Genomic DNA, 18,440 nt, shown 5'->3' with positions numbered 1-18,440 from the left:
GGTCATCCACCTCTCTGGAGACCTACCTGGGAGGAGGGGTGAACCCAGGCAAGCACAGTGCTCAGCATCCTGTGTCCCGACACTGGCTGCCCTCTCTCCCCACCATGCCCCCATCAAAATAAAAATCTATCAGCTTCTCCCTTTAACCCAACTTGTGTCTCACAGCTGGTCTAGTTTAGGATTTGCATACATCTGTGTCCTCCCACCAAACACCATTTCGACATCACATCTTTCTCCCACCCAAGATTATTCTTAATAACTGTCCCGTAGAAGGGTCTCCTGGCCCAGCTACACAGGACTCATATCTAGGGAAGCTCTAAGTCAAAGGAGAGTTAACTCACTTTACACACACATTCTAAGACATTTGAGCCACTGGCAGCTTAGAACATAATACAAAACTAGAGTACAAAACTAGAAAAAGGTATTATGCCTCATGGCTCACAGACCACCCACTGGCAGGGCAGTGGCAGCAGAAAAAAATAAGAATATTAAAACTTTATTCTATGCCAGGCACGATGTGAAATGTGTACCATGCATCATCTTATTTAATCCTAACAGATTAATTTACAGGTGAGGAACTGAGGCCCAGATGTTGAAACACCTCACCTGAGTATCAGTGCTAGTAAGTGGCAGTGTCAAGACTAGAATGCAGGAATGCTTGATTCTGTGGCCCATGCTTTTAACCCATATTATACTACAAAGTGAGCTTCCTTGTGAACCCATAATACCCTTGGGGGTTTCCAGGATCACTTAGTGGGGGGCTCTTGCAGGAGGCCAAGGAACCATATTGTGCAGGTGGACAACAAGCCCTTGAAATCAGAGACCTCACAGCTAATGTGATTTCATTTGTTCCCACCAGCTGGTAAACAATGAAGAGATGTGAGTTAGAAGAAAATGATTCCTTACACACACACACACACACACACACACACTCTCTCTCTCCCCACTTTCTTTCCCCCTCTCATAAAGGCAGGCAAAAATGCCCAGATGTTCTTTTCTGTTCTGTAATAGAAGTTATTTAGACATTGTCTTTGACAATGAAATAAAAAAAAAAATCTTATCAGCATTTTAAACTGAGTCCTTTTTAAAGTAGATTGTGAAACATCAACCTCTGAGTAGTTGGTTTACAGGTCTTACTTTGATGCCATTATCTTTTTTTTCCTTCAAATACATACCTCTAATACATACATTAAGACAGAAGCAATGAACAAAACTCCAAGGTGAATTACAGGTTTTAAGGAATCGTAGATGGTCAATTCTACCTGCCAGACCCCCCAGCTACAAGAGCTACACTGTGCTTCTGGTCTTTGACTTCTTAGCAGCCTTTAAGTAAGGAAGCTAACTGGTAACCATGTAGACCTGGCTTTTTCACTCAAATTCATGTCAGCCACTGCCACAAATACAATACCCTCTGAAATAAAAAACTTCATTTAAAAAATTTCATTAAAATGTAAGAGACAGTTTGTCAGAAAGATGATTAAAGGTTGTACATATATATATATGAAAGATAACTAGGAGACATCATGACTATAAGTGATTCTAAAATAAAAAATAAAAAAATTTGACCTTTCCTTTTTCTCCATGAAAACCCTTTAATTGATTACCTGAGGTTTTACGCCCGCCCCCCCTCTTTGGACAAAGGTGAAGAGACAACTTTGGATATGGTAACTGAACATTTAACAATGTTTTCATTGCAAACACAGGATCAACATAACTCAGTTTTTTGGTACCACGATTATGTAAAGCAAAAAAAAAAAAACAACCTCATTTAATAATAAGCAGTGGTCTGGAGGGAGATTAAATCAATTAACTATGCAACTGATAATGAAGTGAAGTGAGAGTTTTGTGGTGGAAGAGAGGCCCAGAACCCCCAGCTTGGAACACTCTGTCATGCCCAACCCCACAGAAGCCTCTTCCTTTCATGAGTCCCTTCCAAGACACGCTGATCTTCAGCCACCTCTAAGGCATCTTTAGCTTCTCATCCTACTTATAGAGCCTCAGATGACCTAGCACAACCTCCAAACCCCCACTAATTCCCTTTCATGAAAATGTGGGTTAGGCTTACCTCTCCGCTTATATCCAAAAATGCTTCCAAATGTCACGAGGGCTGCATAACCAAAACCGATCAGGTCCATTGGCAAGGTTGCAATTCTAAAGCAAGGGGGAAAGGACACATTATACAAAATAAAAAGTTTTGGGGAGGGAATGTATCTAAAAATGATATGCTTATATGGTTTGGCTGTGTCCCCACCCAAATTTCATACTGAATTGTGATCCTGAGTGTTGGAAGTGGGGCCTGGTGGGAGGTGATTCGATCATGGGAGTGGTTTCTAATGGTTTAGCATCATCCCCCTAGGGCTGTTCCATGATCTAAAGTTCTCACAAGATCTGGATGTTTGAAAGCGTGTAGCACTTCCCCCTTCATGCTCTCTCCCCCTCCTGTCGCCATGTGAAGACATGCTTGCTTCCCCTTTGCCTTCCACCATGACTGTAAGTTTCCTGAAGCTTCCCCAGCCACGCCTCCTGTACAGCCTGCAGAAGTTGAGTTGATTAAACCACTTTTCTTCATAAATTACTGAGTCTCAGGTAGTTCTTTAGAGCAGTGTGAGAATGACTAATACAAAGGCATTCCACAGAATTACAGAAATTAATTTCTCTAATCTACTAAATAAAGGGAAGTTCAGCCAGGCATGGTGCTCACGCCTGTAATCCTAGTACTTTGGAAGATCAAGGCAGGCAGATGGCTTAAGCCCAGGAGTTTGAGACCAACCTGAGCAATATGGCAAAATCCCATCTCTAGTAAAAATACAAAAAATTAGCTGGGTGTGATGGCATGCACCTATGGTCCCAGCTATCAGGATGCTGAGTTGTGAGGATTGCTTGAGCCCGGGAGGTTGAGGTTGCAATGAGCCGTGATTGTGCCACTGCACTCCAGCCTGGATGACAGAGTGAGACCCTGTCTCAAGGGAAAAAAGAGGTTCAAACTTCACCTCTCCCAACCCTCTACTTTCCCCTTCATCCTCATCACTGTTAAGCACACTCTGGGGGATACCTCAGGGTGATTCTCCTCTGCCTGTCTTCAAGATCTGCCATACTCTCAGCTGTTCAATTCTTTCTACTTCCCCAAATAAAACTTTTGCTCTGGTCAGCCAGGTCTCTTCACTGAACTGTGACATTACAATCTTCACTTTTCACTTCCATGACTGAAATGTCCTCCCTCCCCGTCCACCTCCAAAACCCGACTATCTCCTGTATCCCACCTCCCTTTGAACCTTCTCCCCTGATTTCTACCCTTATTAATTACCTCCTAATTTCCTTGACCCTAGTCTGTACTATCAAAGTGATCTGGAGCAAATGGCTTCTTCCTCCTCTAAATTCCTTAACTTCCACAACTCCATCTTATTATTATTTCATGTCTGTACAGATATTAGTCCTCTCATTCTTTACAGGTGGATGTCTTCTTGGAGATTGAACAGTTTAAATAATGGCTTTGTCATTAGTTTCCTTGCAAGATAGCTCTTCTGTGGTAGCAGAGACATCCACACTTAATCAATGGCAAATCACTAAAGAATACAATATAGACCCAGCATAAAGTTAAATGGATGACAATGACATCCTGCTGTGCATCATAGCAGCAGCTGAAACATACCCAGTGGTGAGAAGTTCCACTGAAACCCTGCCCACAATTCTCTCAGATGCAATAGATAGCGTGCCAGCCACAGGCTAGAGATGTGGCCACTGGGCCTTGGACCATGCCCCTCCCTCACCCTCAACTCTCCCTGCAAGTTAGGAGAATAGATGAAAAGAGTTTTGGAGTTCCTTACAGCTTTTTAAGTTCTAAGACTTCTAGTGGTGCCTTTATTTCTGAGCTTTCTCACATCTATATTTCCTCCACAGGGAAGGTAATTATCTTTGTAAATGTGAGGGATGGTACATGAGATTCCTTGCATATTTTTATAATTTTCTCATTGCTTATCATTTAGGTTAATGGGCCTTTTATCTCCCATTATCAATTGGTAATAAATTAATGTAGAACAGAAAAAGGGGCCAGGCGAGGTGGCTCACGCCTGTAATCCCAGCACTTTGGAAGGCAGAGGCTGGTGGATCACTTGAGGTCAGGAGTTTGAGACCAGCTCGGTCAACATGGTGAAACCCTGTCTCTACTAAATACACAACAAATTACCCGGGCGTGGCATGGTAGTGCATGTCTGTAATCCCAGCTACTCAAGAGGCTAAGACCGGAAAATCCCTTGAACCTGTGAGACAGAGGTTGCAGTGAACTGAGATCATGCCACTGCACTCCAGCCTGGGCGTCTCAAAAAAAAAAAAAAAAAAAAAAAAGAAGAAGAAGAATTTTGAGCTGATCTCAGAGTCATCCACTAGAACTTACTATGAGGAAGAATATGGGGGAGGGAATCTGAGGCACAGGAGATGACAGCACCAAAAAGGCAGCAACACTGAAAAATGCTCAGCATCTACAAGAAGGAGAATTAAAACAGGAGAGCTCATCTGTGCCCGAGAAGTGGTACAGTAGGATGTAACCTGTGGGGAGAACCTGGGTCCAAAAACCATTTGCTGACTGAATGATGGCTAAACAAATAATAATAATAGAGAGGTTATAATGTTTTTGAGCAATTACTATGTGCTAGGTGCCATTCTAAGGCATTCTAGGTGCCTTACATGTATCAACTCATGTAATCATGACCACACCCTATGGTATGTACTATCATGATTATCCTCATTTTCAAGATGAGGAAACTGGCGCACAGAGAATGCAAGCAATGCCTGAAGGTTATACAGCAAAACAAAGATTTCTGACTTGGGGAAGTCTCAGTCCTAACCTCTATGCAACATCACCTCTGATAACTGAGTTAGCTGCTGAAAAAAGTGGATATGTAAACCAAACACGTTCTTCAGAGTTTTGAGTTCTGGATCAATCACATGCTCTTCATAGCTTAAAGTTGTGACCACAGGGCACTGTGTTCCATCTGGTAACTTACAATGTTCAGCCCCATGAACTTCTCATGTTTGGTCCTACTTACTATCTTTCTAAAGGAGCCAACCATATGCTATCTTCCAACCTGATACCACCACTTACTAGCTGTGGAACCTCAATAATTCAGTTTCTCCATCTTTCAAATAGGGATAGCAAAAATATCTACCTTATAGGATTGTTCTGAGAATTAAATGAGTTAATACTGTAAAGCACTTACAACAGTGCCTTGCACATACTGAGCATTCAACGAATATTAGCTGCTCCAATAATAATGATTATTCTTCTCATTCACCCTTATACCTATTTTGAGCTTGACGTGTGTAAGGCTATTACTATTTCAGCACACTGAGCAAACTGAGGTAGGGTGAATTTGTAATTTAGTTAATGAATCATACCATAGTATTATAACATATATTTGTACTCAATTCAACTTAACAGCTATTTATTTAGCATTTTCTTTAGGCAAGGCAGCAGGAAGCAATGGTAAGTGCTAAGACATGGCCTTGGTCCTCCAGGAACTACAGTACAACACAGCTGTAGGAGGCAGATGTGTGAATGAGCCCTAAAAGGAGAGGTGTGGGTACCATAACAAGGAGTGGCACCCAGCAAGGACTGGGAGCCTAAGGATGCCCAGATAAAACAGGGTCCCAGCTGGGAACTTGGAGAGATGTTGTGCCAAACGCCTACTAACCTCAATAAGGAAGGCAACAGGTTCAAGAGGCCAAAAGAGACCCATTAGGGGGTTACGAACAGAGGAGGGAGTCCAGTGGTGGTGAGCTGGGCAGGAAAACAACTGCTTGCAAACATCATGCAATTTATGCAGCATTTTCACTTAACACCCTCCCCTCAATGACCTCCACCTGGCAACCTTGATGTAACTCAAAATTCAAGGCCTCAGTTCCCCGTATGGCCCCTGTTCTATGGGACAGGTGGGGCAGGGGCTCAGATGTTCTTCATAGACAAGAAACAAATCTCTGGGTTGGGCAGGCCTGAGTTCCCTAGTTCAGAAAACACATTCGGGTTCATCTGCCACACGGGGTCATTCTAAGGGTATGCTTTAATTATTGCTGTCAGGTGCATTTACCCTACAGGGGAGCATGAGTAAGTCAAGTGAAGAGGGTGCAGGGAAGGGTGTTCCTGGCAGAAGGGAGAGCATGTGCAAGGCCCTAATGGCACAAGAAAGCACGTTCTCAAAATGAAAAGTGCAAGGGGCTTGTGAAAAGAGAGGGTGCTGGTGAGAAAGACAGGGCTGTACACCCACATAAGCCCCGTAAAGGGAGTCTGGTTCCGTCCTAAGGGCAATGAAGGATCACTGAAGGGAGCCTCACAATCAGATTTAATGTCCAGCAAGCACTTCCCAGTTGCAGTAGTGAAGATGGGTTGTGAAGTGAGGCAGGGAGATAAATCTGGAAGCTGTTGCAGTAAACTACGCAAGAGCTTAGTTGATAACGGTAGGCTTATCTAGAGAAATGGCAATGAAAATGGAGAGAAGGTGGACAGATTTCAGAAGTTCAGGAGGTAGAATCAGCAGAATTGAATTCGAGGTGGGAAGGGAAAGTCAGGGGTGAATCAGAGATGACTCACCCCTAGGCATCTGGCTTAGACCATTAGGAGAAGTAGGGAGTCGAGGAGCCTCATGCTATTCTGAGACAGAGAACATGGGAACAGCAGCAGGTGTGTGTGGGGGGGGGGGGCGGGGAAGAGGGAGGTGGCTAGGAATGATGGGACGTGTTTAGAATGTATTCAGTCTGAGACGCCCAACACACAGTCCGGAAAACACCCTTACATACAGATCTGAAGCTTATGAGAGTTCTTTCATTATCAGGTGTAACTTCTAGACCTAATTTTCTCCCAAAGCCAAGTAGCTGTTGTGAAGGATTAATTCCACTCCATCCTGAGCCCCCCAGCTCTTCCTGCGATCTTCTCTTGAGGACCCATACCCTTTTACTTGGTTGGGATTCTCCCAACTCTCAGCCAACCAAGCTCCTTGAGGGCAAACCAAGGTTCAGTTTATCTTTGTCCTCCTCACAGCACCAAGAACCCTGCCATGCACAAGGCAGGTACTTAAAATACTTGTTAAATGAATAAATGAGTGAGTGAACCAAAGGAACAGCTTCTGCCTGAAGACATTCTGTAACTGACCTACCCAATACAGCTTTATTGCCAGGAAACAGGTAGCCCCTTAATCTCCTTAGTGAACTGACTGTTGTTCTAAAGAGGCAAAATAAATCTACTCCCAATGCTTGCAAGAAGATTCTGTTCTCACAGAGAATATTCAGACAAAAGAATCGCCTTTTCCATGACGGAGCCATGTGGCCAGGCCAGAAGTACACATTAAAGCCAGAGGCTGTGTTAACATGGAAGGGATAAGGTGGGAGAGGATGTGCACAGCACATCACACGCTCTCATCACAAATGGGATGCTCAAGCCTTGGAAGGACTAAAACGCATCTTGGATGCAATGCAGCAAAACGATTTACCATACCAGGTACAAAACAAGGTGACAGGGGACAGCCTCACTGCCCGCCCCAAATCCTCCAAAATTCGGAGAACTAAGAGATTTTCGGTAAACTGTTATATAAAAAGCATTTTCATAAAGATATAACAATTACCTACCCTTGAGCTCTTGGCGCGCACAAAAGGCACATTTTCGAGTGGGGTCTGGGTGGTGCTGAGAAGGTTAAAATCCTGCCAAGCATTTTGCAATGGTCCATGAGCCCACCCCACCACCCCAGTTCCAGGAAGGTAGAGGCAGGATAGGTGGGATATTTAGGGATACCAGAAGGCAGAAACTCGGGAGGAGGAGAAAAATGATACCGCGGAGGTAAGACCGATCGATGCCCTGCAAAATCCCCTCAAGGTCCTCTGTATCATCGTTTGTTGTACAGGTTTGGCGCGGGGGAGGGGATGCCCGCTAAGCAACGCCCCTTATATTTCTGCGGTTGTGTAAGAAAATTCAGAGCAGGAAGGTCTCCATTGCGGAATGCACAGCTCACCTGCAGCCCCGAGCCTTCACTGCAGCTGAAAAGACACAAGTCAGGGGCCAGCTGCCGCCAAGCGCGGTACCTGGAGTCCGGAAGCAGCTTCCGCACCAGCGCCGTCCCACTCGGCGCCCCGCCGTCTCGCGCTGAGCAGAAGCCTCTCCCTCCTGGAGACGCCCTTCCTGCCGCGCGCATGCGCTGTGTCCCTTCTCGACTTGTAGGGCTCCGCCCGGTCCATGCCCACCGGCTGAATCCGGGCGGCCTGTAGGCCAGGCAGCCAGGAGGCGCTGTGCTGCAACATCCCGGCGGCAGCCGGACCCGTTGCTCCGTCTATCCTGCCTTCGGCCCTGTCCTAGAGCCAGGGCCGGGGTTTGCTGCCTCCCGCCTGACGGAGCGGGACTGGCAGGAAGCGTGTTTGCAAGCAGCCAAAATTACAGAAGGCGAAGACTTTTAACTCCATTCATCTTTCAAGGGACATTTCCAGAACCTCTAAAAGGCAACCCGAAGTCTTCTACACACCCTCCAGCAGATTGTCCCCGCTGTCAGTGGAGGGAGCTAAGGTTCAGTGAGGTCAAGTGACTTAGTTGTCCCAGGTCAAAATCCAAGTTTGCCTGGTGTCAAAGCCCAAGCACCCTTCATTACACTATGGGATCATCCAGATGTGGTTGGGAGATCAGGATCCTAGTTTTAAACTTCATGCCCAGGATTTGCTGGGCTTAGGTATCTACTGGGAAAGGTACAGAATTCCAGAGTTGGAAAGCACTTAAAACCTTGCCTAATCCAAGGCAATCCGCTTAATCCCAGGAACGAAACTTAAATTGACCTTTTTTTTTAAAAAATACAGGATCTCAGTCGGTCGCCCAGGCTGGAGTGCAGTGGCACCATCCCGGCTCGCTGCAACCTCTGCCTCCTGCCTCCTGGGTTCGAGCGATTCTCCAGCCTCAACCTCCCAAGTAGCTGGGATTACAGGTGTGTGCCACCTCACCCGACTAATTATTTTTTTTTGTAGAGACGGGGTTTCACTATGTTGCCCAGGATGGTCTCGAACTCCTGAGCTCAAAGCAGTCCTCCTGCCTCTGCCTCCCAAAGTGCTGGGATTACAGTTTAAATTGACTTTAAATTATGCCTCCCTGTAGCAACTTATCATCTCATTCTTACTCCAACCCTCTTCCTTATGTAACAGCCCTTCGGAGATTTGAAGAAGGCTGTCATAGTGAAGTAGCTCTAGAGGTTCTGTGCCACTGACAATTACAGCGGAATTCCTCAGAATAAAAAAGGAAACTCAAAAATTAAATCTTGTGAAGTTTGTTTGCTACATCTATTCTTTGTGCAAAAAAGTGCTTCAGGGAAGTAATAGAACTACATCTAACTTATGAAAGTCTGTTGGTCCTGGGGAATTAATACAATTCCTGAAGATTCACAGAAGAGTTGATGGCAAGGCATTGGAATGTGGCATGGAGAAAGTGATAGCCTGAAGTTTGGTTCTGAGTTCTCTCAGCACTCCTTTCCATCCCCTTCTATGCCCATCCTTACCCCAGCCTCCTTCCGTCTCTCCTCACACTCTCAGAACACTTATCCTATTTGCAATAAAACTAAAATCCTCTTGGAATACTTCAGTATCTTCATCTGATGGGACCTGGGTAAATAACTCCCCTCTGGACCTCAGTGCCTGGATTTAAGATATGGCCAAGACTAGATGCTCTGAGATCTCTTACACCCTGTTACTAACATACTCGAAGCTGGAAACAGCCTCATGATATTCCTACTAAGGCGTATCACCTAAAACTAAAGAAAAACTCTTTGAATATTATGGGAATTCCATACCCTTGAATATGTGGGAACAGCACGGTTCTTAGGCAAAGGGACCACTGCCCTCTCAACTCATAGGCACTGGCTGCTGCCTTCTCCAGCTAATGGAAAGGCAACAGCCCAAGGTAAGGATGCAGGAAAGCCTATTCCCCTCAACCATTTTGTAAAGCTTTCTATGTATGATCCACAGCAGAGACTCTTAACTTTCAATGTGTCACCAACCCCTTTGGCAGTCTGGAGAAATGCACAAAATAAAATACACAGGATTGCAAAGGAAGCCAATTTTATTGAAATGCAATTTTATTGAAATCAAATTCTTAAACATTTAAATCTGTCACATAATAGATGTGCTTCTTTATTAACATATAAGATTACAAGACCTGGGGGGTGGATCTAATTATTACCATAATTTCAGAGTGGTGCTGTACATAAATATTTTAAGATATCTGTAACATGGATATCTGTGATTCCTGGTTATGACAGAGACACAGGTACTAATACTGCTGTGGTTTGTTGTCTATTTTCCTGATGGAAATAAATAAAAACTTCTTTTTTCCATCGAAGTTTTCAGATTTCCTGATTTCTATCCTCTGGCCCCTTTAGATTCACAGATTCCAATTTAAGAACTCCCAGTTTATAGTAATGCAAGTTTTCGTAAGTTGTACATAGGTGGAATCAGAGAAATGGAAGCAAGGTGAAGAGCCTCACTGACTGGCTGGCTGCTCAAGCAGGGCCTCACGGGATGGTTACACCCTGTGGATCCTGAGCCTGCTCCTAATTTTCAAATGTTCAGAAACTCAGTTTGTCTCAGTTCTTCTGGGGGCACCCTGGCTTTTGAGAGACAGATTCATAAAAATCAAAGTCACAAGGGACTTACTGATTTTTTTAAGGCCCACTTCAGATTCTTGATTTTTTTCTCCTTTCAGATCTCAAACAATGTCAAAGGACATTATTCTTGTCCTTTGAAAATATGATCTTATGGCAGGCCAACATTTTAGCATGTTTTCTGTGGCTCGCCGCAATGACAGCCATCTTGCAGGTACACGTCTCAAGAGGTTACCTTCCATTTCTGTGAAGTCAAAAATCTCCTTAAGTGCTTTTGCACTTTTTGAGGAAATTGAAAAGTAACCAAAAGCTTTCATTATGAAAGTCTCAATGTCACATTTAAGCAACTCACATCCCTTTTTAGCAGTGTTGTATATAAGATGTACAAGGCATTGAATGGATAAGACCTTTTCATTTTCTTTGGTAAGAAGTTTGTAGACTGAATGGAATTTGCCAAAATTTTACATCTGTACTGTCTGACGAATACACAGATAGATGAGCTAAGTCTAGTTTGTATTTAGACAAAATATCAACAATATTTTATGATTTCAGCAGTTTCATTAAAATCCTCACAGAAATGAAGATGATTTGAAACTCCTGTTTTCAAGTCAAAGTACCTAACAGCTAGAGGGAACATATTTTTGCTGCCATGATTTGGCATATTACTTAAAACTGATGTACCATAGAAACCAGGATTGTTGGTGAGATATGACAGAAATCGGCTTTATACTGTAAGGGGCCAACACATCTGTTATCAAAAAATTTCCCTTCTTCTTTGTCCAGAGGATATTTTAGCTGCAATTCTTGAATCAGGAAATGAAACTTCACTCAGTTTCACAGAGCAATCAAGGGAATGCTATGACAATGCATGCTTGTTTGCCTGGTATGCCCATGCTAATTCAGCAGCTGCTATTTTTGACTGAAAATTGGTGTCTTTTGGGGAAACAAAAGTATTTTTGATTGGTTTAGAAGCATTCACCTGTCCCATCTTACTTGTGAGATTTGCCCTCCATATGTGCTTGCACATCCCCTTCTCCACCATGTCCAATCTCAAATTTTTTTCTGTATATTATGTAGTATGCTCTGTTTTGGCTATTTACCTGCCTAGTTCAGTAGTATGTGTCCTTCCATCCATCATTAAAATTACATAGTTGTTTAGCCTTCTTCTTCAGTGATGGGGTTACGGTTGCATTGGTATTACAACATTCTCATTATCTGACCTCTTAGAAAACATGGTCACAATATTCACAATGTTAAAAAATTAAACTAGCACTATCTTGTTACAAAGCACACCAATTAATCCACAGGCAAAGTCGAAGATGAACTGTTAATATTCGTTATATCCACTTAAGCCACATCACTTTGAATGATGCAACGATGGATGGATGACCATTCTGAACTACAAATTATGGTTGCCAGTATCGATGGTCAAATGGGTGACAACAACTAAAGATGATGAATAATCTGTGCCACATCCATTTGATACTAAAGACAATGTTGCTTTAAGACCCTCCAAAACTAATGGGTTTTGTGGGTTTCCTCCAACCTTCCACACTTGTTGCTAAAACCAGGATTATTTACATTCCAGGGAAGGGTCTCCCAGGACACAATGCTCTCAATGCTAAAATGGGATTGTTGGTTACCCTATGGGGTTGCCATTAACCAAAGGGCTACCTCTCCAGAGGTAGGAAGGGAGGCACATGGAGGTAGAGACTCCTCACCTTGCTTCCACTGATGGTGTTACATTTCTCCAGAATATTTCTCACAGGTTCCTCTTCTTTGGGGGGTGATGAAAACAAGACATTGTCTTTTATTAGACTTTGGATCCACTGAAAGTTCAATGGCCTCCATCTGGAAACACAGGCAAAGCTCAGGGCCAATGCCTTCCCCTGGCTCAGGCCCTACAGGGAACTCAGAAAAGGCGGCCCTCCAAAGGCAAGAAAGGAGGTGACAGCAGCTCCACTGACAACTCCACCAGCCAAGGAAGAAAGAAAAAAGCATCCACTGGTGGCTGGTGGGGAGCATAAACCATATCCTGGGGAGAAACTCACCTCCCCAAACTCACCAAAGTACTCCCTTACCTTCTCCTCAGTGGCTTTGGGAGTTCAGGTGCCCTGCAAAGATTTTCTTCACAGGATATTTTTTCATGACAGTGGCTTTTTGGGGGTCCATGCTATGGCCACCCAGCCTGTGCTCCTCCTGCTCTAGGATCTGTTCCAACAGAAGGGTAAGTGGATCAATCATCCAGATTTGCCAAGGACTAAGGGGTTTGGGGACTTTCAGGGCTAAAACCAGAAGTAAGCAGTTTCCTAGGAAGCAGGACTGTCAGTGCTAAAACCACAGTTAAAGGATTTCCCAGGATCAGGGACTTTTAGCATTAAAACTGGGACGGTGCAGTTTCCCAAGATGTAAGACTTTCAGTGCTAAAACCTGGACAATTTCTTCTGAGAAGGGGGTTAAATAGACTCTGGTTCTAATTGTCTTTGGCATCTTAGTAGCATTACCCGAGGCAGGTTCTTTCTTTCTGAGCCGCAAGATTCTACCACAGGTGGAATACACAAAATACAGGTGCACAAAATATTTTACCCCCTCCAAACACACCACCCTCTACCTAAGCCTGACTTCCCAATTTTCTCCAAAACAGAAATCCACCTGGTTTACCTCAACACATATAAATCGGTCCTCACTCCCTCCAAGCCTTTTGTCCATGCTCTGAGTTTTCTTCCTTGCCTGACAGTCCCAGTCTAAGACTTGCTTCCTCTAGACATAAAGCTGGGCTACTGGGGTTGGAATCCTTGCTGTTCGACGCTTTACTCACTATGTGGTCTCTTCTAGTTGCTTAATCCTCTCTGCATCTTAGTTTTTCCTTCTGTAAAATGGCACTGAAATGCCTATCTCGGGCATCTTTGGGTGTTTTTCTAATCCTCATATGTGAAGCATTTAGTGCAGGGGCCCAAACAGGTACTAAATGTCCACTCTCCTCTTCCTGGACCACTCCAGCCCATATATTTAATACTTTTCACTTCCCACTTAATCCATACAGGAACAAGTTCCTAAACTCTGCTTCCCCCAGTGCACTTGGCCACATGCAGCTCAGACAAAATGATCATGATCCAGGAATGCCTTCTCTTAGAAATGCAATCCCGCACACACAGACCTTTGATGGAATACACAGCTTACCTTCTCTACACGGGCTGCATCTTTCAAGATAGCAAACGTCAACCCTCTTGGTCTTCCAGTTTTGGGATTCATTTTGGGGGGATGGTCCACGACCTCTTCAATTGCGGTAAAATAGTCTTTTGGGTCCTTTTTGCTGGTATCCCAGGTCTGGTTCATTGGTGAGACGAACGGTAGGGTGAGACATATGGCCACGAGAAGTCTTACGACGAAGCCATGCGCTTAAAAAGTCTTACAAGAAAGCCAAGAGTTTGGGAGGGCTGGATTTCCCAAAGCTTTCACTGGGAGGATTACAAATAAAGCCACCACCCATGGCAAAGTGTCTACACCCACCCACTCTGGGTCTGCAAAGATTCTACCTCCGACAGCTGTTCACAAATCTACTCTACCTCCTTACTGAGATCCACCTTGGTCCTACCAGAACTTAACATCACTACAAACCCCCAGGCTGGGAGAGGAAAAGGAAAGGCAACCTCTCAGGGCGCAGGCCCCATGCACTCGTCACAGCTGGAAGTTAGTCTAAAAACTCTCTTATCAAAGGGCTTCTATTCCTGTCTTCCCCGGCGCCCAGCTGTCGCTATCAAGGAACTCGGTCTTCCTGGGCAGAGCCCGCGGTCAGATCCTGACTCCGAGCCCAGGTGGAGGGAAGGAGAGAAGAGGAAGGGAGGGATGGGAAGCCTTGCCCGGGTCGGAACGCACATCCCCCTCCCGAGTCTCCGCTCTCTCCCCTGGGCGGCTCCTGGACGGCGCAGACGTGGATCCCACAGGTCCAGCCAACTCCACAGCACCTGCCCCGCGTCCCCCTCGTTCTTGCCGCCGTTCTTCTGGTCGGCCTTGGCGCCGTTCTGGTCCCCCCTGGCGACCCGCCATCGGGGACGGCCTCGTATGCGTTCTCGGTGGCGCCCGTCGTCCCCAAGACCTTCTTCCTTTAACTTGCTTCTAACACACCCAGCATGGCCACAACCGCCTCAGCCTGGGCCAGCCCGGCTCTGTGGGAACAGCGGGCACACTTTATAAGGTCCGAGTTAGGGGACGGACCCACCTTGCCCAAACTACATGCTTATTGGCTAATTTTGCCTGACACTCAGGCAAAATCTTTCCTATTCTGTTTGTCCCCATGGAGCTGCTACTGTACTTGTGATTCTTGGAGGGTGAAAATGAAACAGCACCGCTGTCCCATTGGCTGCGCTCTAAATCCCGGCGGATTTGTCCTCTAGCAATGTCTCAGAGCCAGGACCCTCCAGAGGGTCCAAGAGATCCCGCGGGAGGGCTGCAGGGGCAGGCCCAGGGCCAAGAGGCTCGCATGCGCCCTCCGCCCGCCGAGCCCGCAGCCTCTCGCTCCCGCGCGTCCGTGTCAAGGCATGGCCAAAGTGAGAAAGAGCCAAGACAAAACAAGTTCAAATCGCAAAAGCAAAACAACCAAAAGGAAATTCAAGGAAAGCAAATGTAAATGAGAAAAATATAATTAAGCAAAAATGAATGTTCGCAAAGGCAAGACAAAAAACTAAGTCAAGGAGTAGGTTCAAAGAAAAGATGAAACGTGAATATAATTTAGGATATTTATACTGATTCCTATTGAAATCTCGACAAGTAAAAATTTTACTGTCAATGAATCACTTTCATCCTTCTTGCCTTTCCTATGAAAGGGCAGCAGGGGGCACTAGACGCTAGGGTTTCATTCGTCTAGGAAAGACGTTTTAGCAAGTTATTTGCAAACACAAAATAGTGTTCTCTTAAAGTTCAGAGATAGTTATAAAAGTTAACAGGAAGTGGGGAAAATAGAGTGATGGTCTACAATCAGGGATGTTAAAGAGACTGAATACAGTCACAGGTTCTTAGTTTCTGTTTCTGGCTGGGCCAGTAAAACCCCTTCCTCAGCCCTCTTTTCAGCTTCATTAGAGACAGAAACTAAAAACCACGGCTTCAGGCTGCTAAAAGCCTAAAACAAAACAAAACAGAACAACAACAACAACAACAGAATAAGGCGGGTTGGACAAGCTTAGTACATAGAAGAATGTGTGAAAAAGGTATATGATTTCTGTACACCCTGTTGGCTAAGTAGTACAGTGTCCTGAAATACTGAGAGGGTGGCAATTACAAAGCGTTAAGGGGCAGTTTTTCAGAGGTGAGCTCTGAAAAAGATGCAGGACAGTAGACAGTGACCACCAGGGCACCAGGCTGACTCTCTGTCCTCCGCCTGCCATATGGACCCGTTTTGAACTTTTACCAAGGCCATGGGAGTTTCCATGCTAAAACCAGGACTGAGGGTTTCCCAGACAAGGGACTTTCCTATAAGCAATAACGGTTACAATAACAAGAACAACAACAAACAACAAACATTTAATGAGTACCTATTGTGTGCCAGGAACTATTCTAAGCATTTTACAAGTATCAACTCTCTTAATCTTCACAACAATCTTTGAGTTAGATACTCTATCCTCCCTACCTTACAGAGGAGGAAACTGAGGCAACTCACCAAAGGTCATGCAAACAGCTAAGAAGTGTCAGATCCAGGCTTTTTGTTTGTTTGGTTTTGTTTTTGTTTTTATTTTGAGAACGGAGTCTCAGTCACCCAGGTTGAAGTGCAGTGGTGTGATCTCAGCTCACTGCAACCTCCGTCTCCCAGGTTCAGGCGATTCTCGTGTCTCGGCCTCGCGAATAGCTGGGATTACAGGCACTCGCCACTATGCCCGGCTAATTTTTGTATTTTTAGTATAGATGGGGTTTCACCAGACTGGTCTCAAACTCCTGACCTCAAGTGATCTGCCCACCTCGGCCTCCCAAAGAGCTGGGATTATAGGCGTGAGCCACCATGCCCAGCCCAGATCCAGGTTTAAGAAAAGTGTAGGTTTGCAGGCTCTGCTGTCATTCTGTCCGGGTTTAAGTCAAAGCTCCGTCACATACATTATTAATACAGGAAAACACATAACATTATGACTGGCACGTAGGAGATACTCAATAGTATTTGACATTATTATTAAAAAGAGTTGTCCCTGGTCTCCAGAAGCTTAAACTTTAGTGGAGGAGGTTCATAAGAGGCTTAAAGGAGTAGTAGTGCTTATTGGATGGGTGAATGGAATAGATAATAAATGCATATAAGCATCCAGAGGAGGAACAGTTGTGAAATAGAGTGGTCAGGTACTCAATGTGGCACCCATTTGAAATTCTGCCTGAGCATCCTGCATGTCACCATTAGGAGGCAGCTTCTGTTTCTCAACGGCTTGAGCTAATCATTACAGTCTTGATATTTGATGATCACAGGCATATGTATGTTTAACTAAAATATACTCTTTTTGTTTTTTTTTAAGAGACAGGGTCTCACTCTGTTGCCCAGGCTGGAATGCAGTGGCAAGATTATAACTCACTGTGGCCTCAAATTCCTGGGCTCAAGTGATTCTCTCACCTTAGCCTCCCAAGTGGCTGATACTTGCCACACCCAGCTAAGATGATCAATTGTTATTTGTCACTACTGTTCTGTTAAAAAATGGTGTAATATCTACTTTTTTAACGGGAGAAAGCATTTATTATTAGTTTTTGGAGTTAACATTTATTAATTCAACAAGTAACTATGAGATGTCAAGCCCTGGAATAGGACTCAGAAATCAACAGGGTGCCAAGTCAGAGACTAACTCTGAAGTAAGGGGAGTGGGAAGGCCTGTTATTTTAATTGAAACCTGAAGTCTGAGAGGGAGCCAGCAGGCCAAGAGCCAGGGGAGCCACAATGCAGGGAGCAAGAATGGACCGAGCAAAGGCCCTAGGTGGCAAATGAGGCTACTTAGGGCTGAAGATTTGTGAATTAGAAGCAGAGTGAATTGGTTCAGCAACAAGCTATGCTCACAAAGAATCTGGGCTGAGTATGGTTTCTGCCTCTGAGACTTCTATTTAAATCAAATGGGCTGTGCAGTCTCCAGATGTTGCTGAATGGAAACTTTGCATGATGGGGTGAGAGGTAATCTTTGCGTGTAGCCTGTTTTTCATTGGTTGCCCTTAACTGAATTTAATGCTACATGTCTCTGTACATTGAAGGCCAGAAGAGCCTCTGTCTTGGATGACATGACTACTGACTCTTCTATTTGGCTTTAACAGTAAAAGAATTGTGTTCTTCTCTATGGTAAATGGATTTACATGCATTCACTGGCATATATGGACAAGACAACTTCATCTTTTCTAAAAGAGATTTTCTTGGAAATAAAAAACAAAAACAAATATTAAAGATAACTCAATCTTTCCTATTCTGTTTGTCCCCATGGAGCTGCTACTGTACTTGTGATTCTTGGAGGGTGAAAATGAAACAGAAAATTGGCTTGGTGAGAAAGAAGACGATGTGCAGGGTTAATCTATGTGTCTACAGGTCTCTGTGAGCAAACAACCTAATGCAGTGAAAATGGCATCCTTCAGGAAAACCAGATTATCTTATCTGATAAGGTTGCCTCTTCTCATTACATTAATGTTACTCTGATAACACATTTTAAACAATGTTTTTAATTTAAAAGAAAAAAATCCCAAGAGAAGGCTTACACTGAAAAATAGAGCATGATCACACTTGAAAATATGCAACTCAGGAACCTTCTAAAATCTTCTCAACAATGCAATGGGACGCGCTCACTGTTAAGGTCAAATTGGGTACAAGTTTAATGAGAAACGATTCAGTCC

At 44.4% G+C, this 18,440-nt stretch overlaps 1 protein-coding gene across 5 annotated transcripts in view; it reads right to left on the bottom strand.

Annotated features, from left to right (window-relative positions):
- TMEM14A (transmembrane protein 14A) overlaps positions 1 to 18,440 on the bottom strand; it is a 38,300-nt gene that overhangs the window by 9,546 nt on the left and 10,314 nt on the right. The window contains exons 1-2 of one of the 5 annotated variants that reach the window (XM_063632154.1): positions 7,992 to 8,183; positions 2,066 to 2,151 (exon numbers count right to left, since the gene is read on the bottom strand). In XM_063632154.1, the coding sequence (XP_063488224.1) occupies positions 2,066 to 2,135 (70 nt within the window). In that variant the 5' untranslated portion in view covers positions 2,136 to 2,151; positions 7,992 to 8,183. Of the gene's footprint in view, positions 1 to 2,065; positions 2,152 to 7,991; positions 8,184 to 18,440 lie in introns of those variants that run through there. The other 4 variants (XM_055263619.2, XM_055263620.2, XM_063632153.1 and 1 more) reach the window with 4 other exon arrangements.

This window comes from Symphalangus syndactylus, chromosome 23, assembly GCF_028878055.3.
Source record: "Symphalangus syndactylus isolate Jambi chromosome 23, NHGRI_mSymSyn1-v2.1_pri, whole genome shotgun sequence".
Lineage (NCBI taxonomy): Eukaryota > Metazoa > Chordata > Mammalia > Primates > Hylobatidae > Symphalangus > Symphalangus syndactylus.
Note: the sequence above shows the minus strand (reverse complement) of the source record. Positions and strands in the feature narration are given on the sequence as shown.